Here is a 27,159-nt window from a genome sequence, read left to right as displayed (position 1 = left end):
AACAGAACGAACGAACAAATGAGCCATTAAAAAGCCTGTAGACCCAAACCAAAGACAGTATGTTCTGGAGGGACACCATCCATTTGGTCACCAGGAGACGAAGTCCACTCAACAGCACTTAATGACATGTTTTTTTTTTCTCCACCATCTGCTGCTTTCACTTTCTGCATGAACCTGCACACTGGTGACTCAGAACTAAATCCTGAATTTTGACTGGTCCAAATTCAGCTCCAAATCCCTCCTCCTGATTACAGGTAGACCGTTCCTGTTGAGAGAGAAAGAGAGAGACAGGGATCGTTCCAGACGTTCTTCTCATCCCAAAATCCGCACCTTTACTAAGATAATAAAGTGGTGGATCATTGTTTTGGTTTCTTTTTGATGGGATTTGGTTAGAGTTTGGATTGAGAGATGAAGAACGGTAGCATTGTGATGAAACTTCTGGTTCTTCTTATGTTTTCTCTTCATCGTTCATCAGCAGGTGGGTTCAGCATCTTGTTTCATTCGAATAATGTATTATTATATTCTAATGAATCTTAATGACAGTAAATTATTATTGTTTTTTTCCAATACCTTTACAATACATTTACATTTTCAGCATTTAACAGATGCTTTGATCCAAAGTGACTTACAGTAATGGAACACTATATTATCTAAGCAATTGAGGGTTAAGGGCCTTGCTCAAGGGCCCAACAGTGACAATCTGGCAGTGGTGGGGCTTGAACCAGCAACCTTTAAATTACTAGTCCAGTTTCTTAACCGCTAGGCTACACCTGCCCCTGATTTCGAACCCATGTGCATTAATAAAGAGTAAAGAAAGGGCCTTCCTCAAACTGTTGCACATCTACAATCTAAGTCAATCACACTTGATGCAGTGGTAAATCCACCTTCTGCATTGTTCGGAATTAAGAGGAATCGGGAGGACCAGAAGGAACACATAGCCACAAAGTGACAGGGGGTCACTCTCAAACCCAGATCCTCAGCACCCACTATCCTTTTGTATTGTTATTTTTTAACAAGTACACTATTTGACCAATAGTATGTGGACACCCCTGAATATCAATTATAAACAAAAGACGTGCTTCCAACTTTGCAGCAACAGTTTAGGGAAGGTACCCTCCTGTTCCGGCATGACTGTACCCCTGTGCACAAAGCTCTATAAAGACGGAGCCCTGACCTCAGCCCCACTCAACAGCTCTGGAATTAACTGGAACATCGACTAAGACTTTCTTGACCAACATCAGTGCCCAGGCATACAAATGCTCTTTTGAATGAATGGGCACAAATTCCTTGTGAAAAGGCTTCTCAGAAGAGTGGCTGTTACAGCTGAAAAGAGCAGACTTGGGGCAGTTGTAGCCTAGTTGTTAAGGTACTGGACTAGTAATCCAAAGGTCGCTAGTTCAAGCCCCACCACTGCCAGGTTGCCACTGTTGGGCACCATGAGCAAGGTTCTGAACTTTCAATTGCTTAGACAATATACTGTTAGTTTGTAAAATGGGATGTTTAGGTGTCCAAATACTTGTGGCCATATAAAGTTGCATCAGGAAGGGCATCCAGCTTATGATCATTTATTCAAATTGATTTTCTTTTTTTACAGGAACCCACTCCTATCAATACATCATCACTGGAGTCAGAGGAATCGATTTCCCAGAATACACTGAAGTGGGTATTGTGGATGGAGAGCAGATTAACTACTATGACAGCAACATCAGGAGAACAATCCCAAAGGCGGACTGGATGAAGAAGGTCGATTATCCGGATTACTGGAATATAAACACTCTGAACTCACAGGCTAATCAGGAGCGATTCGAAGTGGATCTGCCAATAATAATGCGGTTCTTTAATCGGACTGAGGGTAAAAACATCTGTTTATCTTTACTATTTACTGTACTATTTAAACAGCTTAATTCTGTGTTACTTTGCAGAGCTTTTAAACACTGAAATTGAAACTTAGAAGGAAAAGAGGAATTAATAAGCTATGTGAACGGGCCCACCTGCCGTGGATTTTGTGAACAGGCTGAAATACAAAATCATCAATTAAGCAGGTGGCCAACGGAGGAGCTGGCAACTTAGTGGGGAAGAAAGCGTGATAAATAGATACACCTCCACCTGGAGCGAATTAACAAGATCCTCAACAAGATGACAACAGGTGACTTTCGTGACTGTCAGTTACAAGGAACCAACACACCAGTCGACTGCGCCTCCATGCCTCAAATGCCGGCCATATACGGCAGCGCAGAGGTGCAGGATTCTCTAACCGAGCCTGCCTGCTAAACTCCATGGTAGGTGGGCCGATCACTCTATGAAGCCGATGTGATGACGACAAAGATGATGTCAACTTAAGGTAAACAAGGTCAGGAACATAAAATAAATCCAATAGAGGCTCATGGTGGGGTGTCCACATCTGTCTGACTATACAGTGTTTGTACAATGTATTGTGACGTAGTTAGAAGAAGACGCTCAGGTGATTCCATCACGCTTATACTTGGGTGTGTGTGTGCAGGAGTACACACATGGCAGGAGATGTACGGCTGCGAGCTCGATGATGACGGCACCGTGAGAGGACACATGCAGTACGGTTATAACGGAGAAGATTTCCTCAGCTTTGATCTGAACACCATCACCTGGACAGCAGCTAATGCCAAAGCAGTGATCATTAAAAACAAGTGGGATCCTAACGTTGGCTATTACAAGCTTAAGGAGCACTACCTGAAGATAGACTGTGTCGAGTGGATAAAGAAGTATTTATCGTACAGCAGAGAGACTCTGGAGAGGGAAGGTAAAGTATTTTATCCTCTCTGTTACTCTGTTCATCACTGAAAACCTGCTGCTTATTTTCTCGCTTTTTCATCATCAGGATGTGGAAGAGAAACATCCATCCTAAATTATCTGTTCCTGTCCTTCACTCTCATCCATCCACACATCACCAACTCATGAGAGAGTTCACTTATTCACATTTAGGGCGCATTCACATGGCAAAACGAGTGAGGAATGTGATTAGTGGAGGAACTTATGAGCAGTAATAATGAAGAGAAGTTTAGTGCTCCTGTCTCCTTCTTTTACTACATTAAACCACGTTAAGCTTTATTTTGAACCAGAAGCGTTTTAGACTCTGGGAGAAGCTGAATCTGATTCTCAACATTTCTCAGAAGCTCGAGCTGTAAGACAAGGCAAGGCAAGTTTATTTGTATAGCACCTTTCATACACAGTGGCAATTCAAAGTGCTTTACATAAGGAAAAAATTAAAAGCATTAAAACATTCCTGAGATCTAGAACCTCAGAAAGACTTCTTGCAAACATTTAGTTACAATTAAGACAACATGAAATTCAAACAAGAGAGATAAAAATTAAAGAAAATATTACCCTACAATTTAGAGAATATGAAATTAAAACAAGAGAGATACACGTTATTATAAGGGATTAATTATACATATTAACGGGGAAATTACAATACTAAATAGTAAGACTATCCCACAGACTTACAGCAGACCAAGTAACTTATACTACCAGTCGTCACCAATAGTACAGTGTTCCAGTTCTACTGCCACACAATGATGCTCATATAGCGATTTCATCCATGGTGATATCTCTGTCTTACATAGACAGGCGTCCCAGACGTCTTTACTGTTAATCCTTAAACTACGGGTCAGGTGGAACACACAGCGTCACCTTTTCTAGTACTATGGGCCAGACGGTATCACACAGCGTCGTCTGATTCCCACCGGGGTGGAACACACAGCATCACCTAGTACTGATACAACACAGATACTATGGGCCAGACGGTATCACACAGTGTCGTCTGATTCCCACCGGGGTGGAACACATAGCATCACCTAGTACTGATACAACACAGGTACAGGTACAGACGGTATCACACAGCGTCGTCTGATTCCCACCGGGGTGGAACACAAGTTTAAAAGTGAAACAGGGAGAAAAATCCAGATAAACACAGATACACGTGGAGCTGTAACACTGGATCTGACGCTTATTCCACACTAATGCAGATTCGTCTCATATTTGCACTTTGATGATGTTTTGCTGCACCGCTCGCAGTGAGCAAAGTGCAAAACGCTTCTCATGTGAATGCGCCCGAACACACATTGAAGTCTGAAACATCTGAATCGGAGTCTTTATCAGTCTGACACATGAACATCGTTAATTAGAGATTTGCAACTGGAATCAGACTAGATTAGAAATGGCAGATTTTTCTTTGTTTTAAACAACCAATCAGTGATCATCAGATTATTGATTTGTTTGTTTGTTTATTAGGATTTTAACGTCATGTTTTACACTCTGGTTACATTCATGACAGGAACGGTAGTTATACTCATTACACAAGATTCATCACTTCTCAAGGTTATTATATCAAACACAGTCATGGACAATTCTGTATCTCCAATTCACCTCACTTGCACGTCTTTGGACTGTGGGAGGAAACCGGAGCTCCCGGAGTAAACCCATACATACACGGGGAGAATATGCAAACTCTGCACAGAAAGGACCCGGACCACCCCACCTTGGGAACGAACCCGGGACCTTCTTGCTGTGAGGCGACAGTGCTACCCACTTAGCCACGGTTGAACGGTCGCCTTACAGCAAGAAGGGTCTTGGTTCTGGAATCGTTCCTTCTGTGTGCAGTTTGCATGTTCTCCTCATGTCTGTATGGGTTTCCTCCTGGAGTTTCTGTTTTCTCCCAAGACCTCCCAAGACCTGCATTGATGTTAACTGAAGCCACTGGAAATTGCTCTGTGTGTGTGTGTGTGTGTGTGTGTGCAGATAGCAACACTACATTAATTTTAGTTAGTATTCATCAATCACTTTATCCTGGTCAGGGTCACGATGGGTCCGGTTTCACAGAAAAACACTGGGCATAAGGAAGAAATACCCTGGACGGGGTGCCAATAACAATACGTTTTATTTATATAGCAGCTTTCACAATCTCAAGGTTGCTTTACAGGAGTGAAAGTGTGTGTGTGTGTGTGTGCCTTGTGATGAACTGGCAACATGTCCAAGGTGTTTCCTGTCTTTTGCTCAATTAATCAGACCCGCTCTGACCCTGACCAGAACAAAGCAGAGGTGAACCTCTTTTAAACTCTGCTGCTTCATGTGAACCGAAGTAAAGAATTAATGTCAGATCTGCTTTCATGTGTATATTTAGCCAAAATAAAAGAGAAAACTGAGTAGCCATTGTGTGTGTGAAGAAGTCAGAACTGGAATCGGCTGTACATCTCTATTAATCAATTAAAGTAGAGATTCATTAGTGTCCAAATATTATTGACTATTATTGTCTGAGCAGTCCTGCAGTCTGTAATGTTTACCCCGGTCTCCACAGTTCCTCCTGAGGTGTTTGTCTTCCACAAGCACTTCCCCTCCCCAGAGGTGGTGTGCCACGCTACAAGTTTCTACCCCAGAGGACTTCTGATGTTTTGGCAGAAGGACGGAGAAGAAGTGCACGAGGACGTGGAGATCAGAGAGACTCTACCCAACCAGGATGGAAGCTTCCAGAAGAGAGCCATTCTGAGAGTCTCATCTGAGGAGCTGAAGGAACACAGATACACCTGTGTGGTTCAGCACATCAGCCTGGAGAAGGAAACTGTGCAAACGGTTCCAGGTAAGAAAGAAAGACTTTAATGTAGAACCTCCACATTTACACTGTGAGTTTCTACAAACCACATTTCCAAAAAAGTTGGGACGTTTTGTTAATTCTCTTAAGAGCAGTGGTTGATCTGTTTAATCTGGCCTGTCGAGTATTTACAAAATTGTCCTAATGACTGCACTCATTTCATTACCATCACTACCTTGCATTTCAGTTGATTCCACTAGATGGTACACGCTAAACAATACCAACCACTGCTAAAGCAGAGTTGATACGCTGGCAAAAATGGGTGATCAAGAACACTGTTCCTATTGAAATGGAAAGATAGGGCTGGTAAAGTATGTCATCTCTACTTCTGAGGTAATAAGTCTTAAATTTAATTCATATTAGCACTGTCGCCTCACAGCAAGAAGGTCCCAGACGGGGCGGTCTGGGTCCTTTCTGTGTTGAGTTTGCATGTTCTCCCCGTGTCTGCGTGGGTTTCCTCCGGGAGTTCCGGTTTCCTCTCACAGTCCAAAAACATGCAGTCAGGTTAACTGGAGACACTGAACTGACCTATAAGTGAATGTCTGCCCTGAGATGGAATGGCGCCCATCAGGGGTGTTACTGTGTGTCTTGGACCCATTGAAAAGCTGGGATAGGCTCCAGCACTGCCCAACCGATTGGATAAGCAATTAAGAAAGTGAGTTAGAGTAGCTCATCCCCACAATCTGCTCCCCACTGGCCTGGCTCTTCTGTCAAAATTTAAAACCCAGAATGGCCATTGAGCCAAAAAGTTTGCTCACTCCTGCTTTAGAGTATTCCATTTACAGGGTTCCACAATAAGCAGGTGAGTTGGTAACAGGTGAGGGAATCATGATGGGGTATTAAATAAGGATCCACCAAAGGATCAGTTGGTACAAGCAAGAGAGAACTTCCAATCAGTTTAAAAAGAACATTTTCCAATGCAAGATTACAAATAACTTAGACATTTCACCATCTACCGTACATAATATTGTGAAAAGATTCAGGGAATCTGGAGAAACCTCACTCCATATAGGACAATAATGGAAACCACTTATGAATGTGGGTGACATTTGACCCATCAGATGACATTGCGTAAAAACAAAGTCATGCTACTGTGATTAATAGCCACATGGACTTGAGGGTTCTTCAGAAAACTGTTGTAACCTAACACGGAGATCCAGCCTGAAACTATTACACAACATGAAAGAGTTCTCTGGGCCCAAACTCATCTCAGATGGTCTAGATGACTGTGGAAACTTTTTTTGTGGTCAGGTGAATCCAAGTCTCTTCTGGGAAAAACAAGCATTGAGCTCTCTGTGTCGAAAAGAACCCCCCCAGACTGATACCAGTAAAAGCTGATAATGCCAACAACCGTCATGGTATGAGGGTGTATTGTGTGTAGTGAAGCAGCTGCCAACCTCCAACAATCCCCTTGGATCATGAACATCTTTTGGAAAATTCCAACCTTCATATTCCACAGGATTCACTCAAACTCAAACGTAGCTTTATTGGCAAGACAGAATATGGACATTCATATTGCCAAAGCTTAGTTACACATTTATGAAATATAATACAAATAATAATGACAATAGAAAATAATAAATATATTACAAAAAGTTACAGACATACATATAAAATTTAAGAAAAACAGTGCAAGTAGTAACAACAATGTAACAATAAATTAATATATTATAATTATATTACAATAAATTATAATTAAAAACTAATATTTACAGTTACAATAATAATAAGTCATGTAAGCAGTCACCCACTGTCTTTCACCTGGGCCAGTAGGTGAGCCAGTTGGTCTGGAGTTTAAGTCGGGGATGATGGTGTTAAATTTGGGGAAGAATTGGGAGCGGATGTGGTGGTACTTGGTACACTGGGTGAGGAAGTGCAGCTCCGTCTCTACTGTACTGAGAGTGCAGTGCAGTGCTCTTCTCTCGGGGCAGCCAGGACCGGGTGTGTCGCCCCGTCTCCACGGCCAGGTCATGTGCACTCAGTCTGTACCTCGTCAAGGTGTTTCTTAAAAAAAAAAGGTGTTTCACATTCTGAAGCTTTCTTATCTTCAGGATTTTATGGCCCACCAGACGGGGAACTCCAAACTTCAGTGTTGTTGATCTCCGATTCAAACAAATGGCTTCTTTTATGAGCCCTCTGGGGGAAAAGTTAATAAATCAACTTCACAAGGTTGATAATTAACTTGCAATGCCACAAAGTAAACTAAACCAGCGTCTATCTTCTGCGTTTCACTTTCCCTGGTTATTAAATCACAATACTTAGGCTATTAGTCAGACTATTAGTTCAAAGACAATCCAACAACAGGATGTTCATGTCAAAACTGAATCTATAGAAGACATACACTGATCAGCCATAACATTAAAACCACCTCCAAACAATAATTAAGTGCAATGAAGTTGATCAGTGAAAACATTGGAAATGGGAATTCTTTTTTATTGTGAATAGTGAATTAACACATCACAGATCCTTTTTTTTTATTATATTTCCGAAATGTCCCAACTTTTCTGAAAATGAGGTTTTTAATAGAGATCCTGTTCTGATTGATGTTCTGTAGATCCAGTTGGAGTATCAGTTGGTACTAGGACGATTGTTGGTGCAGTCGTGGCTGTTGCTGCTCTTGTGGGTGTAGGTGTTGGAGTTCTGATCTTGAAGAAGAAGAAATCTGGTAAGAGAGCAAAAGTGAACTAAAAAAAAATGGATTGATTAAGTAAACTACAGATATTCTACAGATTTATTGATAATCATGGACTGAGATCTTCAGTTCTGTACGGCAGAGGATCATCTACAGTTTACAGTTCTTATAACAACTGCTTGTTCATTATCTTTGTTTCAGGCTTTGGAGCAGTTCCTGTCAACCCCAACACCTGTAAGTATTCATTTAATATCAGTGTGTTATTAAAATATAATAAATGATGCTGATGTTTAATCCACTTTGTTGTGAGAGTTTGATGATTTTGAATGTTTCTGAAGTCGTTATTTCCTCCCCTGGTTCCTGAGTGTCTTGGTGTTAAATGAGAGAGTAAGATCTGATATTATTTACACCGATATGTGATAAAAACTGTTTTTGTTACTACATCTTGACTAGAACCGCCAATAACACCTCCTAAACGAACTATTTTAAGCCATTCTGGTCATGTATGTTGAAAAATTAGTTCAGACAGAGGCATTCAAAGAGGTGCAGTTGAACACCTATCCAACAGGCAAAATAGATCAGGCTGAAGTCATAAATTATAAACAGGCATGAGCTCAAAACACACTATGGCTATAAAATAATAAACCGCTCAGTAAACACAAGTCATGAACATAATCATTCAATCATTTATGTTTTACCACCGCTTTATCCAATTCGGGGTCCCGGTGGGTCTGATTTACCAGGCTAAAAATGTAGCCAACACCACCAACAAGTCGCCAGAGCACTCAGAGGAAACTCCACACAGAAAGGACCCAGACCGCTCCACCTGGGAATCAAACCCAAGACTATCTTTCTGTAAGGTGACAGCGCTACCAACCGAGCCATTTTGTATAGCTGCCATGGGTTTTGGGAGCTGTAGTTGAGATTAACTGTTGCATTATTTGTCTGAGGCAGAAACAAAGCACTGACAATTGTTTAATATGTTTAATGCTTTAAACCTGACAGATATATTTTCTCAATCGTTCCTCAGAATCTATTAACATTTAATGTACATTTAAGATGCAATTTTGGAAACGTTTCCGTGTCTTCCTGTCCTCCGTTAACATCAGTGCAGCTCGGTGATCAGAAAATTGCTGCTTCAATCCCACTACTCTCACAGTTGGGTTCCTTCATTGCTTGCATGGTATTCAGTCATAATTGTATGTCCATTTGGATAAAAAACGTCAGTAAATGTAGATACTGTGATTATAAAAAGTTGTTTACTTTCTATTTAGTAAATAATTAATTTTGTGGATGTCAATCAAGACTCTGGGCTGAAGAATCCTCTCATATCTAACTAGACTAATAAGAGCTAAAAGTTCTAAGCAGTTACCAGTCCAGTACCTTAACCACCAAGCTGTCACTGTCTTGTTGATGTGTCAACTCTTTTGCATAAACCACCTTATCATAAACGACTCTATTAAATGTTCCCTATGTTTGATTGAGTAAGTGCATGTACAATCATTCTGCGATGGAATGGCAGTATTGCTGCCCAGATGGTATTCCTGCCTTTTGCAGAGGACCAACCACAACCCTGACCAAGGTGAAAGTCGTTACTGTCAGGTTTGTACCCACTCTGGATATGTAAATACCCTTTTTCAAAGTGGTCCAAAGCTGACTCTTTTATCGAAAGCGACTTACTGTACTGTGACAGTATACAATCTAAGCAACTGAGGGTTGAGGGCCTTGCTCAGGGCCCCAACAGTGGTCAAAACGTACCATAATAACAGTGTTTATTCAGATAACACATGGCTCAGCACTCAACAAACAAGCTGGTGGACAACAGGCTAGCTTTCCACACTTATCATTCTCTAATAATGTAAATATCATATGTTGTTCACTTAAATCCAGGAAGATTAAAAATGAACCATCAATACCTTTCATCAATTTTGATAACGTTTTAAATGTAAAGATTAGATGTTTGTCCTTTGATGGCTAATTTCACTCCAAAAACCCTGAATCTGTATAAAAAGACCATTATATTAAAGAAAATAAAGGATTTGCAGTCATGCTTTTAATTTTACAAGGATGACAATTAAATTTCAGTTTAGCTGCTGATAGTTTTTCCTTGTTGCTCTTTGCAGGACTGAGATGCAGATGGAGGTGAGGAATGTAGATCACAGAGCATTCCAAAGATGATTTTTATTGCAAAACTGTTATAATATGTATTATTATGTAATACATGTAATATTGGATGATTAATTGGGATTTTCACTCTGTGCTGAATCTGCTAGTTTTGCATATGTTTGTGTTTGATGAGGCTGTTTGGTTGCATTCTTCTAGGTTCATTAATATATATAAATCAGACAGCTGCAGAGCTATAAATCTTACAATAATTTCAGCACCTCCTCACACCCCCTTCCTGACCCTCAAACTCTCAATGATCAAGACTTGTTCAGGTTCAATTCAGATTGTTTAACCCTCCACACTCTTAATCAGTCTTTGTTGTTAGTGAATCTGCACTTTTTAATAATTATTATGCACCAGGGTTCATGATTTGCTGAGTTCAAGTCTGCTGAGGAACCAAAATCAGCCTGATGGAGAAAAAGCTGCAGTGTGTAAAACGCAGATAATTGAAATGTTGTGCATTTTAATCCAGTGAATTTTAATGCTTAATTCAGTATGAAAATGGATTTGTGTGAATGTGAGACTTGTTGATGAGATTTAATGAAACTATACAAGAACAGGAGAGAGAAGAACAATGTGTGTTATGAAGGTAATACTGGAGGATCATCAGTCCAAGCTTTCATTCTCTCCAGATAACAGAAAGAAACTAAATGATGCTTCACTGGTGCAGCATGTTGGTTATTATTTTATTGAAATTGAAGCAGAATTAATTTATTGAAGACGTCATATCTCTCTTACAAGACTCTCCTACAAATCTAAATTAATAATAAAATCCATTTCTTCACACCATGTGTGTTGGGTATTATTACTGTCTGGTTATAAAGCTTAGGATCTGTGTGCTGATCATCTACACTGATCAGCCATAACATTAAAACCACCTCCTTGTTTCTACATTCACTGTCCATTTTATCAGCTCCACTTACCATATCGAAGCACTTTGTAGTTCTACAATTACTGACTGTAGTCCATCTGTTTCTCTACATGCTTTGTTACCCCATTTCATGCTGTTCTTCAATGGTCAGGACCACCACAGAGCAGGTATTATTTAGGTGGTGGATGATTCTCAGCACTGCAGTGACACTGACATGGTGCTGGTGTGTTAGTGTGTTGTGCTGGTATGAGTGGAGTTTTTAAATACCGTGTCCACTCACTGTCCACTCTATTAGACACTCCTACCTAGTCGGTCCACCTTGTAGATATAAAGTCAGAGACGATCGCTCATCTATTGCTGCTGTTGGCTGGATATTTTTGGTTGGTGGACGATTCTCAGTCCAGCAGTGACAGTGAGGTGTTTAAAAACTCCAGCAGCGCTGCTGTGTCTGATCCACTCATACCAGCACAACACACACTAACACACCAGCACCATGTCAGTGTCACTGCAGTGCTGAGAATCATCCACCACCCAAATAATACCTGCTCTGTGGGGGTCCTGACCATTGAAGAACAGAAAGGGGGCTAACAAAGCATGCAGAGAAACATATGGACTACAGTCAGTAATTGTAGAACTACAAAGTGCTTCTATATGGTATGTATGGTATATCATACACCGTATATTTCCACCCCCATACATTCTGGGAGGTATCTATCGATTCTAAACCAGACCCAGAATCAATTTTAAGTGGATCGTGCTTATTTTCATAATGAATTGTCTCCAACACTTAAAACCTTATCAGTTGATAAGACTAATTTATAAAGAAAATCAGCAAATTCTCATAGAAACCAACCGACCAAGGGGCCGGTAAATAGTTTTTTTTTTTTTTTTTTTAACTTGATAACAATTGTTTAGCTGCATTAGCATTTGACTGGTCTAAAGGTAACATGGTTTTACATTATTGTACATTAAATTTTCCAAAAGTCTTTAATCAAAGCTCTGTAACTAGCCACTCCATTTTATTTTTTTAAACTTTTACCTGCTAAATATGGGTGGCACGGTGGCTAAGTGGGTAGCACTTACAGCAAGAAGGTCCTGGGTTTAATCCCCAGGTGGGGCGGTCCAGGCACTTTCTGTGTGGAGTTTGCGGGTTCTCCCCGTGTCCGCGTGGGTTTCCTCCGGGTGCTCCGGTTTCCTCCCACAGTCCAAGACGTGCAAGTGAGGTGAATTGGAGACACTAAATTGTCCATGACTGTGTTTAATATAACCTTGTGAACTGATAACTACCGTTTCTGTAACCAAAGTGTAAAACATGACGTTAAAATCCTAATAAACAAACAATGTCCATTTCAATTTGGATTTAGTACAAAGCTATTCACAATTAGTCCAGTAGTCAAATAGTCAACATAAAAGAAAGTAGTCTTAATTAAGAATTTAGAACTCTAAATATTCATTTAAACCCACATTACAATCATTTAAAACATGAACATACATGATGGAAGTAACATGAAGGACAATAAGCTCAAACAGACAAGTTACATCAGTTCTGTTTTCTGTTTAACTCCAGTATGAGGAACCAAATTAGCAGAAAGCACAACCAGGCCTAAGAGATGAAATTAGTGAAAAAGGAAGAAAATACACAGATTTTTTTTTTATTGAATTAAGTGAAAAGATGTTACATTCTTTAAAAAAAGTTTTAATATGGTGATTTTATAACATCCATGATATTTATCACTCCAGTTCAGATGGTGGCGGTAACGTAGCAAAACCAGTGGCTATGAAGTCTAGAAGAAGCTAACATCTGTGCTAATGCTAATGCTGCGTGGATTAAATATTTATGTATATTTATATATGTATATTCATCAAATCATGAATTAATAAATCATTTAAGTGAATTTGAAAAGTTTTGAACGCCGCTCTGCTTTAAACGAGAGGTAAACTACACGCGCACCGCTAGCTTCACGGCTAACCGTTAGCATCACAAATAGCAGCAGGTAACAGTGTTCCGCACAGCGTTCCTCTTCACCACAGCGTTCTGTATCAACATGTAAATCATTCCAACCTGCTGTAGTGGGATAAATACTGAAGCAGATTCTACTAGCAGTGAAAACTGAGATGGAATGTTTTAAAACGGTGGGATTCGAACTAATGTTCAGTGTGTGTAAAAAGATTATACATTCAAGAAGCCATTCATTTATCTGTTTATGTGTCCATTTATTTATTCATTTGTTTATTTAATCATCCGTTGATCTATTTACTAATTTATCTTATTCATTCATCAGCTCATTTATTTATTTATTTATTTATTTATTTATTTATTTATTCATCCATTTAGCTGTTTATTCAACCCTTTATCATTCATTGTTTATTTATTTATATGTTTATTCATTTATTAATTGATTAATTTGTTAATTTATCGATTCATACATCCATTTGTTTATCTATTTATCTCACCATTCATCTGCCTTTTGTTCAGTAACCACTAAATTCATTTATCCATTCAACTTTTTGTTCATTCATCAGTTCATTCAGTTATTTATCTTTTCATCAATTCATCTGTTTATTCATTAATTCATTAGTCTGTTTATTTATTTATTTTTTAATTTATTCATCCATTAGTTTATTTATTTATCCATTCATTAATGTGTGTATTCATTTATTCCCCAATTCATCTGTTCATTCATTCATTCATTCATTCATCCAGCCATTTATATGTTAATGAAAACTTTCATCTCTTCATCCATACTACTTTTCCATTCATTTATTAATCAATATATCTATTCATCCATCCATATGTTCATCTATTCATCTGTTTATTCATTTATTGATTTATTCAATTATCTGTTTATTAGTTTTTTCCATCATTAGTTAATTTGTCAGTTTATTTATTCATTTGTTTATTCACCCATCTGTTTATCTGTTTATTCATTCATCTGTTTACTTATTCATTAATTGGTTAATTTGTTAATTTATCGATTCATATAACCATTTGTTTATTTATTCATTCAATTATCTACTTTTTGTTCTTTAATCAGTTCATTGATTTATGTTTATTAATTAATTAGTTCATTCAATTATTCATCTATTCATCCATTCATCTATTTATTCATTTAACTGCTTATTCATTCAATAATCTTTTCATTTATCCATCCATCCATCAATCTGTTTATTCATTCCTCCATCATTCATTAATTTGTCTATATATTTATTCATTTGTTTATTCACCCATCTGTTTATCTGTTTACTCATTCATCTGTTTACTTATTCATTAATTTGTTAATTTATCTTGTTTATCTATTCATCCACTCATCTGTTTATTCATTCATCAGTTCAGTAATTTATGAATCTTTTCATCAATTCATCTGTTTATCCATTTCTTCATCATTAATTCGTTCATTTATCGGTTCGTACATCCATTTGCTTATCTATTTATCTATTCATACATCTACTTTTTGTTTATTCATCATTTTATTATTTATCCATTCATTCATCTACCTTTTGTTCATTAATCAGTTCATTCATTTAACGATTCATATAGCCATTTATGTAGCTGTTTATCCATTCATCTGTTCATTTATGTGCCTACTAATCTCTTCATCTGGTTATTCATTTGTCCATTTATTCATTAATTTGTTTATTTAACCATTAGTTCATCTATATACTTATTTTGTTTATTCATTCATTAATGGGTTAATTTGTTTATTTATTGGTTTATAGATCCATTTCTTTATTTATCCATTCATTCATTGGTTTATTCTTTCATCAGTTTATTCATTTATTTATCTATTAATACATCCACTTGTTTATTCCATTTTTAATTTATTCATCCATTAGTTTATCTATTTATTCATTCATTCCCTTATCCATCTTTTTGTTCATTAATTCATCCAGTCATTTATTCATTTATCCAGCCATTCATCGCCTTATTTATTTATTTGTCCATTGATTTATTAATTCATGTATGCCTTTGTTTATCTATTCATTAATCCATGTTCTATTTCTCCTTATCTGTTCATTTATTCATTCATTCATTCATACAATTGTTAATCTGTTTATCCATCAATAAATTGTTCATTCATTTATTGAATCATTCATTTATTCATTCATTTGTTTATCCATTTGTGTGTTTATTATTTTACCCCTTCAACCATCCAACTGTTTATTCATTCATCAATTTGTTTATTCATACATTCAATCATTGATGTATTCCTCAATTCATTAATTAATCTGTGTTCATCTGTCCAGCTCTTCATCCATATATTCATTTATCTGGTCATGTGTCTAAAGATCTAGCTAACATCACATTCTGTACAACATGAGCTGCTGTTGGTTCTAGTCTTCATTGATGTGTTTCCTCTGTAGAACCTCTGAGATCTTCTGGAACATGTGTAGAACAGATTTTGATGAGGAACTCTTGAGTGAAGAACACTGTGTGTTGTTTACAGAAGATTCTGGAACTTTGGTTCTGCTGTTGGGATGGAATCAGAAGACAAGAGTGAACCATCTTCCAGAAAGTGCCCTTCAGCTCACAACCTCTCACAGGTGCATGTATATGCTAATCAGAGTTTCTACTTTTATACTGGAACATGATGCAAAATCTCCACATCAACATCAGCTTCATACTGACACTCAGACTCTTCTACCAGTCCTTAAATGTATTTACCTATTTTATTTATTACTGTTATTATTAACTGTTAATATTAATTGTATTTTTATAATAATTATTAACAACAATATCATGTATAATAATTATTAATCTTTTATTATTATTTATGTTATTAATCCTATTATTATCTTTAGTTTTTTAATAATTACCTTCATTTTTTATGTAGTATTATTATTATTATTATTATAGATTTTATGTTATGTATTATTATTTGGTTCATTGTGTTATTTTATCATTGATATTATTATGAGTTAATAATATTATTTTTGATGAATATTATTATTATTATGTAATCTTTATTTGCACTAGAATCAGAACAGACCAGGTGAAACCTTGTAGGTTTGATTTGCTGAACAATTATTCTTCTTGTTTGGTCATTAGCCCTGTGAGGTCCTGCAGATGTACACTTGTAGCACTTCTGCTGGAGTTCTGAGGAAGATTATAAAAGAAGAAGATGATGATGATGATGAAGATCCTTGTAAGAAAACTTTGCTTATTAGTGTCCAGTCCAGAGCGACGTTAGTACTTCGTGTCGATATTTTCAGCTGACTCGAACCAAAAGCAGGAGCTCTGGCTGCTTTTTATTTTCATGGGTTTTTATTTATATATTTTATGATCGCTGTAAAGCTACCTAAACTTATGTTAGTCGTAGGGATTTAACGATATACTCTACCCACGATGCAATACGATTCACGATACTGGGTTCACGATACGACTTTTTTCCTGATTTTTTTAAACAAAATGACACGTGCACCGATTTTTAACTGTCTTGTGGTGCATCGTTACATCTCTAGTTAGTCGAATTTTTTTCCTCCTGTTTTTATTAACAAAAATGATTATATATCAAAAATGATTTGCCCCCTTTCAGATTCTATTTCTGCACATTTCTAACTCACTCAGGTTGTTTTTTGTCTGAAGAACTGAAATACACTATATGGACATAAGTATTGGGACACCCCTTCTAATTAACTAAGTTAGCAACAGTCCTGCTCCTGTGCACAAAGCGAGCTCTAAAAAGACATGAAGAAAATCTCAGTTTAAAAGAACTCCAGCGTCCTGCAGAGTCCTGACCTCAGCTCCACTCAACAGCTCTGGAATGAACCAGAACACAGAGGTCACTATTTTAATGCAGTTTGTTTTTTAAATGGGATGTCCAACAAGCTCATGGTCAGATGTCCAAATACTTTTAGTGATGCGTGAATAATTTAGTAAAGCACTGGACATTCCCTCCAGCAAACACTCTTAACAGGAGCCACTGACATTGTGATCTGATCGTCATGACTTGACCTTCGACTCCGTGTGGCTTTGGTCATTAACCTAAAGGCGGTCCGTTGTTTTCAAAAATCTACATGATCCACACCAAAAGGTCAAAAGTATCCAGACATCCCTTTTTATTATTGAGTGCAGGCGTCTTAGCCAAACCCATTGCTATCAGAAGTATAAAGTCAATGATAGCACCATGATATTACTTATGGTTTTGGGATGGGATGGGATGTCCAGCAAGCTCATGGTCAGGTGTCTACATACTTTTGGCCACCGACTTACCTGTATCAGAACCTTATTTCACTGTGGCACAGCAGTCATGTTGCTGTGATTTTTGCTGTATTCTACCTTTTGAATTATAATGGTGCATCTTAGGTGGAGGAACTTCTATCTCCATGGTGGTCATCACTTCTGACCAGGAGAATGACGAAGAACCTGGAGAAGATGAAGATGATCTCTGTGAGTAATCATAGTGCATAATTGTCCAAACTGGACTTATCTTACCATCTGATGAGACTTTCTTCTGTTTCTGAATGAAAGTGATTTATTCTCTGGTGGGTTTCAGGTGGAGGAACATCAAGCCCTGAGGAACACATCAGCTCTGTGGGTGAACATAATGAAGGACACCAGATTAAGACTGTAAAACTTGAAGAAGCCGAAGCTGAAGATTATTTCTGTATGAAAACACAGTTTATTTGAATAAAACGTCCTTACTTTTTGTTTTCTGCTCCATATAGCCAAAAGTATGTGGACACCCATCCTGATTATTGAGTTCAGGTTTAAAGTTTGGTCAAATCATGGACCTGAGGAACTCCAGTAGCCAGCACAGAGCCTGCAATGCTACCAAACACCTTTGGGATTAATAGGAATGCTGATTGTGAACATCAGTGCTTGACCTCTGATATGCTCTTTTTAGGCATAGGCACACACCAAAATGTCAGGTGTCCACATACTTATGACCACTATGTGTTTATGTGTGTTATTGAAGTGACTCTAACTGAAAGTAATCGATGGAATTACAGATGGAGGTTCATCAACCTCAGTAGAAGAAGTGAATGAAGAGTTCCACACGAGGCTAATAAAGGTGGAAGAACCTAAAGATGATGATGATTACTTATGGGACACAGGTGAGATCTTCCATCATTTACAGATAACATTGTTTCCTGTTCTTACATCATCATAGCGTTAGGCTCTAGCACTATGTTCTCATGTTCCTGTGGTACTTTTAACAAAACTGGCATTAGGAAAGCACCTGTACCTCATACCCCATGAGCCACAAGCAAGGCTTAATCTGACCCTTCATTCAATACTCAAGGAAGACAAACATAGGAAAGCTAGAGGCTGGACTAGAAAGCTGCTGGACTAAAAATCTGATGGACCAAGAAGCTGATGCTGGACTAGAAAGCTGATGGACTGGAAAGCTGATGGACTAGAATCAGAATACTTTATTGATCCCAAAGGGAAATTGCAGGACTGATAGACTAAGAAGCTGATGCTGGACTAGAAAGCTGATGGACTACAAAGCTAATAGATTAAGAAGCTGATGCTGGACTAGAAAGCTGCTGGACTACAAAGCTAATAGATTAAGAAGCTGATGCTGGACTAGAAAGCTGATGGACTACAAAGCTAATAGATTAAGAAGCTGATGCTGGACTAGAAAGCTGCTGGACTAAAAAGCTGATAGACTAAGAAGCTGATGCTAGACTAGAAAGCTGATGGACTGGAAAGCTTCTGGACTAGAAAGCTGCTGGACTGGAAAGCTACTGGACTAGAAAGCTGCTGGACTAGAAATCTAATGGACTAAGAAGCTGATGGACTAAGAAGCTGATGCTGGACTAGAAAGCTGGTGGACTGGAAAGCTGGTGGACTGGAAAGCTGCTGGACTAGAAAGCTGCTGGACTGGAAAGCTACTGGACTAGAAAGCTGCTGGACTAGAAAGCTGCTGAACTAAAAATCTGATGGACTAAGAAGCTGATGCTTGACTAGAAAGCTGCTGGACTGGAAAGCTGATGGACTACAAAGCTGATAGACTAAGAAGCTGATGCTGGACTAGAAAGCTTCTAGACTAGAAAGCTAATAGACTAGAATCAGAATACTTTATTGATCCCAAAGGGAAATTTCAGGACTGATAGATTAAGAAGAAAGCTGATAGACTAAGAAGCTGATGGACTACAAAGCTGATGGACTACAAAGCTAATAGATTAAGAAGCTGATGCTGGACTAGAAAGCTGATGGACTACAAAGCTGATGGACTACAAAGCTAATAGATTAAGAAGCTGATGCTGGACTAGAAAGCTGATGGACTACAAAGCTAATAGATTAAGAAGCTGATGCTGGACTAAAAAGCTGATAGACTAAAAAGCTTTAGATTTTTAGTCCAGCCTCAGATTCTTATTCCATCAGCTTTTAATCCAGCATCAGATTTCTAGTTCATTGGATTTCTAGTCCAGCAAGAGCTGCTGGACTATGAAGCTGCTGCTGGACTAGAAAGCTGGGTTTTTTTTCTAGGATGAGTCCAGGTGTCTAGGATGAGATCAGGTCCAGTACTGTAGGATGAGCCCAGGTCTTCTGAATAGGTTTAGAACTCTTGGATTGGTTCAGCTGATTGGGAAGAATCCAGTTAGTTTGGGCTGAATTGGAACTCAGGTCTCACAAATGGTAATTTAACTAAATGGGTAAAAAGTTCCAGACACAAGTAAAGCAACCAACTCTATATTGTCTCCAATGGTTTAAGAATGGAATGACGAACAAGCTCGTGGTCAGATGTCCACATAGTTTTGGCTATATTGTGTACTTGTTAATTACGAGCACCTAGAAATGTTTATATCTCTAATCGCAGCAGTTTTTTTTAATAATTCTTCTAAATACTTTTGGATTCTGTTTTGTCCTTCTCCAGAACTGAGCAGCACTCCAGAAATGGATCAGTTCCATCCAGGTTCTCCTGAACCTCTCCAGCAGAGCGTCACAGGGAGGAATTGCTACCCCTGTTCACACTGTGGGAAGATCTTCCCAAAACACAGTAACCTCAGATCCCACGAGCGCATCCACACCGGAGAGAAGCCGTATCGCTGCTCGCTGTGTGGGAAGAGCTTCACCCAGCAGAACAATCTCAAATCCCACCAGCGAACCCACACAGGAGAGAAACCACACCAGTGCTCCCAGTGCCAGAAGAGCTTCACCCAGCTGGGTCATCTCCAACGCCACGAGCGCATTCACCTCGGACAGAAGCCCTATCAGTGCCTGGAGTGCGGGAGGAGTTTTATGTACCAGAATTACCTCGAAAAGCACCGGCGCATTCACACCGGAGAAAGACTGTATCAGTGTTCACTGTGCGGCAAGAGCTTCACTGACGGCAGCACTCTCAAGATACACCAGCGCACTCATACGGGGGAGAAGCCCTATCGGTGCTCGCATTGCAACAAGACCTTCAATCGGAAGAATTCTCTCCAGCGACACCAGCGCATTCACACCGGAGAGAAACCGTACCGGTGCTCCGAGTGCGGGAAGAGCTTCACTCAGCCGGGCCATTTCAAGATCCACCAGCGCATTCACACCGGGGAGAACCTGTACTACTGCTCAGACTGTGGGCGGAGCTTCATTCATTCAAGTACATTCAAAACACACAAGTGCGCCAGCACTGAGCCCTCGACCAATAAGGGTCTGTCAAATCAAACTGGGTTTCTGATCCTCACCAGTTAACACAAACTGGAATATTTTAGAGACACTCAACAGTACATTGATGCAAGAGAACATTAAAGACTTAGATCTGATCCTTTATTTATTTAATAATACTGAACAATCATGCCATGAGTGTTACCAGTGTGTTGACAGGGTGGTACACCAATAAACAAGCAAACAAACAAACATTTGTCTGCAGCTTTATAGAGATCTAGAGGTTATAGAGGTTTCAGTTTGATGCTTTGAGAAGAACCAGGCTTTGAAAGACAACCAATGAAGAAAATATTAAAATTATAGACTGAGACATAACGACTAGTATGGTTCAAAAACATTGGTGCCAGGTGGAGGTCTAGAATGGGCTTAGAACTCTTGGATGGGTTTAGTTCATTGGGATGGGTCAGGGTGGGATGTGCTCCAGAGGGTAGAAGGTAAAGTGTACCAGGATCCATCATCAGCATCTTGGTAAAGCATTAAAACCACCTCCTTGTTTCTACACTCACTGTCCATTTTATCAGCTCCACTTACCATATAGAAGCACTTTGTAGTTCTACAATTACTGACTGTAGTCCATCTGTTGCTCTCCATGCTTTGTTACCCCCTTTCATGCTGTTCTTCAATAGTCAGGACCACTACAGAGTAGGTATTATTTAGGTGGTGCAGCACTGCAGTCACACTGACATGGTGGTGGTGTGTTAGTGTGTGTTGTGCTGGTATGAGTGGATCAGACACAGCAGCGCTGCTGGAGTTTTTAAACACCTCACTGTCACTGCTGGACTGAGAATCGTCCACCAACCAAAAATATCCAGCCAACAGCGCCCCGTGGGCAGCATCCTCTGACCACTGATGAAGGTCTAGAAGACGACCGACTCAAACAGCAGCAATAGATGAGCGATCGTCTCTGACTTTACATCTACAAGGTGGACCGACTAGGTAGGAGTGTCTAATAGAGTGGACACGGTATTTAAAACTCCAGCAGCGCCGCTGTCTTGTCCAACCAACCAACACTCTATACTTCAAGTGTTCCTCCACCGCTTGTGTTGGCTCCTCTACCATAGAGAAGAAGTTGCTGTTGTGGTGGCAATAAGTTGTGTCTTTAGACCAGCTGACCAGATCAGTGGCCACCCAGTGGCCAATAGACTGCTGCACTACCCAAACGTTACTTTCAGTAATTGTTCCACATCAGTGTAATTTCAGGTCTTACCATAACGTACAGTAACGACAGAATGAGCCCAGATTCTATCCTGCACATACACTCAAAACGTACTTTACATTTTAAGCGCTGTAAACAAAGTGGTGTGTGTTGTGGTGTTACGGTGCATTTACATGAGAAGCTTTTTGCTCTTTGAGCGTTGCGGCAACTGCAAAAATCACGAGTCCAACGTAGCAAAGTGCGGCGGTCTAACTAAACTCGCTAAGAAATACAGTATTTCAAGATCTCCAAAATATAGACGTGCAACATGGTGCTGGTGCTGCTGTGGTACCATCAAAGCTTTACACAGTGAACAAACCAGCTTTTAGTTCTGTACCAGTTTTAAGTATCACCAAACTTTGGATGATTTGGGTTGAAAAACTTTGATCTTCTCTTTGAAAGCTCTACAATCGTCCTCTTACGGCTGCAGGCGGCGTTTTTCAAGACTCCGCCAACCAGTGACTGAAGCAGATACGACTGAGGTCCCGCAGGTAGTGCTGAGGGAATCATATGAACGCTTATATGAATGGAAATGTTGTAGAAATTTAAAATGATGACGTCGTCGACTAGGTCGACCAATCGTGGCAGCCCTAGTATGCAGTGTCTCTATCTTGCTGTGTAAACAAATTAACCTCAGCTTTAGTTTACTGACAAAAGGAATTCTTTGTTCCCTAAATAAGTCATCCCGGAGTAGTACAGCACCCCTACACCACCTCACTACCATCACCATGTTTGATTGATGTGTTAATGTTCCAATGAAGTTGCGATTTTGTGACCTCCAGGGTGAGGTGTTGCTGAACCCTTGAAGAAATTTTAGAATGCAGGACAGTTCTGAGTGGATTTACCACTGTTCCAAGTTGCCCTTATTCAAAGAGAATGATTCTCTTTGAACAAACAGCCTAGCCAGTGAGAGGCGCAGGTTTGCCATAAAGCTACATATTTATCAACCCAATTCCAAGAAAAATGTAATAAAATGCAATACAAGGAGAATCTGTGATGTGTTGATTTTCTTGAGTCTTTATTTAACTGATAATGACAAATGACAGCGGGTTAGCGGATGCTGAGAACATAGTGTGCAGAGGTCACCAACTTTCTACAGAGTCAATCACTACAGACCTCCAAACTTCATGTGGCCTTCAGATTAGCTCAGGAACAGTGTGTAGAGCTTCATGGAACGGGTCTCCATGGTCGAGCAGCTGCATCCAAGCCTGACATCACCAAGCACAATGCAAAGCATCAGATGCAGTGGTGTAAAGCACGCCACCACTGGACTCTAAGTGATGAATCACGCTTCTCCGTCTGGCGATCAGATGGACGAGTCTGGGTTTGGTGGTGGCTCGGCCCCTTAGTTCCAGTGAAAGGAACTCTTAATGCTTCAGCATACCAAGAGATTTTGGACAATTTCATGCTCCCAACTTTGTGGGAACAGTTTGGGGATGGCCCCTTCCTGTTCCAACATGACTGCACACCAGTGCATAAAGCACAAGCTCCATAAAGATGTGGATGAGCCAGTTTGGTGTGGAAGAACTTTACTGGCCTGCACAGTTCTGAGTTCTGACCTTAACCCGATAGAACACCTTTGGGATGAATTAGAGTGGAGACTGTGAGCCAGGCCTTCTCGTCCAACATCAGTGTCTTACCTCACAAATGAGCTTCTGGATGAACGGTCAAAAATTCCCATAAACACACTCCTAAACCTTGTGGAAAGCCTTCCCAGAAGAGTTGAAGCTGTTATAGCTGCAAAGGGTGGCGACATCATATTAAATTCTATGGATTAAGAATGGGAGTCACTCAAACTGCTGAAGAAGTTAATGCTGGTTCTGATAGAAAGGTGTCAGAATACACAGAGAATCACAGTTTGTTGCTTATGGGGCAGCAAAAGATGGACCAACACAATATTAGGAAGGTGGTCATAATGTTATGTCTAATCTGTGTAAACAAAATAATAATAATAATAATTCTGCATTTGGTAATCGGGGGGCAGGGTCATATAACAAGAAATGCACTTCTCCAAAGACCCAGGTTTGGTCCTCTTACTCAATTACCCCCAGGTACCCCAGTTTCTTACCACCTTTGAGAAACATAAGTATTGGTTCGGAAGTGTGGAAGTGCTAATGTGATGCCACCTATCCAGAGTGTGTTTGTACCTTGTGCACGGTGTGTCCTTCTGCCACCCTGACCTGGATAATGTGATTACAGAAGACTTACACAGAATTTCTTAAGAAAGAGTTCATTACTAGTACGTTTTTATTTTTTAGTCAACCATTTATTGGAAATGTTTATGGCATTTATAACATTATAAACTAATAAATAATACAAAATACAATTCAGTTCTTTTGCACCTTATCTTTATTTTATTATAACCCCTTGTTCACCTTCATATTTACGGTGTAACAGTTTGATCAACTTTTGGCGGCTTTTGTACGGCTTCTCCCCGGTGTGAATGCGCCGATATGACTGAAGGTGGCACTGTCGAGAGAAACTCTTGCCGCACACCGGGCACGGATACGCCCTCTCCTCCGTATGAACGCAGCGGTGCGTCTGAAGGTTACGCTCGCTGATGAAGCTCTTCTCGCACCGAGCGCAGCGATGCAATTTCTCTCCCATGTGAATGCGCTGGTGTGTTAGGAGAGTACTCTGGTGAGAAGAGCTCTTCCCGCAGTGCGAGCAGCGGTAGGGCTTTTCTCCGGTGTGAATGCGCTGGTGCTGCTGGAGATGGCCGTGTTGGGTGAAACTCTTCCCACAGTCCGCGCTGTTCTGCTCCTCATCAGTACGAGCACAGTTCACATATCTGAGAACGATGGAGAGATCAGGAACCATCAATACTTTTAACTTCAATCCAAAAGGTAAGAGTATAGAAGGTTCTTGGAACGTTCCTCACCTCATCCAGTTAGCACGAGTCTCTCTCTTAGCATCGATGTACTCCTCACCCTGCTCCCTCTTGAAGATCTGCATCATACACGTCTTTATTCCACCACTTGTTTAATCTGTCTGAACATGTAATAAAGGTTTAGGACATGAACTCACCACCCAGGAGTCTCCACTCTTCATGGCTTCCTCTTTATCCACCAGTTCTCCCTCATAGGGTCCGAAATGGGCACCAACTGGAACCGTCTGTCCGGTATTATTAAACACTCCTAGACCTGCATCAGGTATACTGGACTTCCCAACCTCCAGACCAGGTGGGAGAGTTCGTCTGGCTCGGTCGGCCACCCCGATGGGTTCGGAAGTATTGGAGATGAAGAGAGGTGGTCCATGAACTTCACACTTGTTGATGAAGAAGGATCTGCACCCCTCACAGTCTGGAATGACATGATTTGAATTATCATGAAGACAAGTGTTCAGGATGTACCCTCAGAACGTCATGTGGACTGCTGGAGCTAGCAACCTCCTGTCAGATGGGTCAGACTGAAGAGCTCAGTGACCTTCAAAACAACCTTTCCAACAAACTAGGTGATGGATCATCTGCACTGCTTGATCTCCTACTGTAAAGTCAAGACACATCAAGGAGCAACAACAGCTCACAGACTGGAATGTAGAGCGCCAAGCTCAGAAGAACATTCCCGTAGACCTCACTGATGAGTTCCAAACTGCTTTTGGAAGCAATACAAGCACAAGGGCTGTTTAAGTAGAGCTTCATGGAACTTCATCCTGGATGAGGATGGTGTACAGCACAGTGCTGTTGGACTTGTTCGGGTTCTTCCACCTTCTAAACATGGAGAGGGTGGATAGGCAGCCACCTGTGCCCAGTGTTTCCAGGAAGGCTCCAGACCCACAATGTAAAACACCTTTCTTCTTCTGATGATCTCCAGTGGTGAAGTAAATAGGACCACCAGACCAAAACCTTGGACCTGAACTAGAACTAATTGTGCTGATAATGATGTTAAACTCTAGATTGGATCAGAACGTGTATGTGTTCTTACAGAGATACTCGTCATCCTCAGGTTCCTCCTCGTTCTCCTGGTCAGAGTGGACGACCACCACAGAGATGGACGTTCCTCCACCTGAAAGTGCAGTTTTTAAATAATGAATAATACAATTTATATATATAAATGTGTTAAACCCTAATGCTGTGTTTCTTACTGAGATAATCTTCATCATCATCATCTTCCTCTTTTATAAGCTTCTGCTGGAATCTTCTGTTCTGCTGCTCCTCACAGGCTGATGCTCCTGCAGCTGAGACATCAGTGTTTACATTAAATCCTCTCATCTCAATCAAACATCACGCATCAAGTTATAGCAACTATAAAACTGCTATATAAAACGTTTAGCCACACTGAGACATCGTTAGCCACAATGAGACGTTGTTTACAGCTTTGAGACATTGTTAACCACAATGAGACATTATCAGCTTTGAGACACTGTTTTCCACAGTGAGACATTGTTAGCCACACTGAGACATTTTAGACATTGTTAGACACACTAAGACGATTTTCACTTTGAGACATTGTTAGCCGAATGTAGACATAATTTTTTTGGTGTTGAGACATTGTTAGCCATACTGAAACATTGTTGTCAGCTTTGAGACATTGTTCTTCACTTTGAGACATTGTTAGACACAATGAGAACATTATTTTGAGCTTTAGGGCATTGTTAGCCACACTGAGTCATTGTTCTTTACTTTGAGACATTGTTAGCCACACCGCGACCTTGTTAGCCACACTGAGACATTGTTTTCCCACTTTGAGACATTGTTAGCCAAATGTAGACATTGTTTTTACTTTGAGTCTGGTAGCCAGACTGAGACATTATTTTGAGCTTTAAGACATTGTAAGCCAGAATGAGACATTGTTTTTTTTTGTGTTGAGACATTGTTTACAGCTTTAAAACATTGTTAGTGTTGAGACATTGTTTTTCACTATAATACATTGTTAGCTACTTTGATACATTGTTAGCCAAATTTAGACAGTGTTTTTGTGTAGAGACATTGTTCGCCACACTGAGACATTGTTTTCTTTTGTGTTGAGACATTGTCAGCCAACTTAGGACATTGTTTTCCACTTCGAGACATTGTTAGCTAAATTTAGACATTGGTAATCTGTGTGTTGAGACATTGTTAGCCACACTGAGACAT

General features: G+C 39.8%; 2 protein-coding genes across 3 annotated transcripts; both read left to right on the top strand.

The window, feature by feature from the left end:
- The first annotated feature begins 408 nt into the window (after positions 1–408).
- LOC134335756 (BOLA class I histocompatibility antigen, alpha chain BL3-6-like) lies at positions 409–15,808 on the top strand. 2 transcript variants are annotated; one of them, XM_063018359.1, is made up of 7 exons: positions 409–478; positions 1,595–1,852; positions 2,501–2,776; positions 5,330–5,608; positions 8,175–8,285; positions 8,454–8,486; positions 15,735–15,808. In XM_063018359.1, coding segments are annotated over exons 1-7 (1,029 nt in total). In that variant the 3' UTR covers positions 15,737–15,808. The 2 variants fall into 2 exon arrangements, with proteins under 2 accessions (XP_062874429.1, XP_062874422.1); XM_063018352.1 differs by lacking the exon at positions 15,735–15,808 and adding an exon at positions 10,376–11,181.
- LOC134335683 (zinc finger protein 501-like) lies at positions 15,758–21,082 on the top strand. Its single transcript, XM_063018275.1, has 6 exons — positions 15,758–15,831; positions 16,337–16,433; positions 17,594–17,677; positions 17,784–17,894; positions 18,241–18,345; positions 20,115–21,082. The coding sequence occupies exons 1-6, from the start codon at positions 15,766–15,768 to the stop codon at positions 20,915–20,917; spliced, it is 1,266 nt and encodes a 421-aa protein (XP_062874345.1). The 5' UTR covers positions 15,758–15,765; the 3' UTR covers positions 20,918–21,082.
- Positions 21,083–27,159: the final 6,077 nt, after the last annotated feature.

The sequence above is a fragment of the Trichomycterus rosablanca genome, chromosome 2 (assembly GCF_030014385.1).
Source record: "Trichomycterus rosablanca isolate fTriRos1 chromosome 2, fTriRos1.hap1, whole genome shotgun sequence".
NCBI lineage: Eukaryota > Metazoa > Chordata > Actinopteri > Siluriformes > Trichomycteridae > Trichomycterus > Trichomycterus rosablanca.
This window is presented reverse-complemented; position numbering and strand designations above follow the sequence as displayed.

Bases quoted from the DNA above. Each gene is read 5' to 3' on its own strand.
- LOC134335756 (XM_063018359.1), top strand. From the start codon at position 409: ATGAAGAACGGTAGCATTGTGATGAAACTTCTGGTTCTTCTTATGTTT. The intron at 5,609-8,174 runs GTAAGAAAGAAA...GATGTTCTGTAG, and splicing joins AACTGTGCAAACGGTTCCAG to ATCCAGTTGGAGTATCAGTT. The intron at 8,286-8,453 runs GTAAGAGAGCAA...TCTTTGTTTCAG, and splicing joins CTTGAAGAAGAAGAAATCTG to GCTTTGGAGCAGTTCCTGTC.
- LOC134335683 (XM_063018275.1), top strand. From the start codon at position 15,766: ATGGAATCAGAAGACAAGAGTGAACCATCTTCCAGAAAGTGCCCTTCA. The intron at 17,678-17,783 runs GTGAGTAATCAT...GGTGGGTTTCAG, and splicing joins AGAAGATGAAGATGATCTCT to GTGGAGGAACATCAAGCCCT. The intron at 18,346-20,114 runs GTGAGATCTTCC...GTCCTTCTCCAG, and splicing joins TGATTACTTATGGGACACAG to AACTGAGCAGCACTCCAGAA.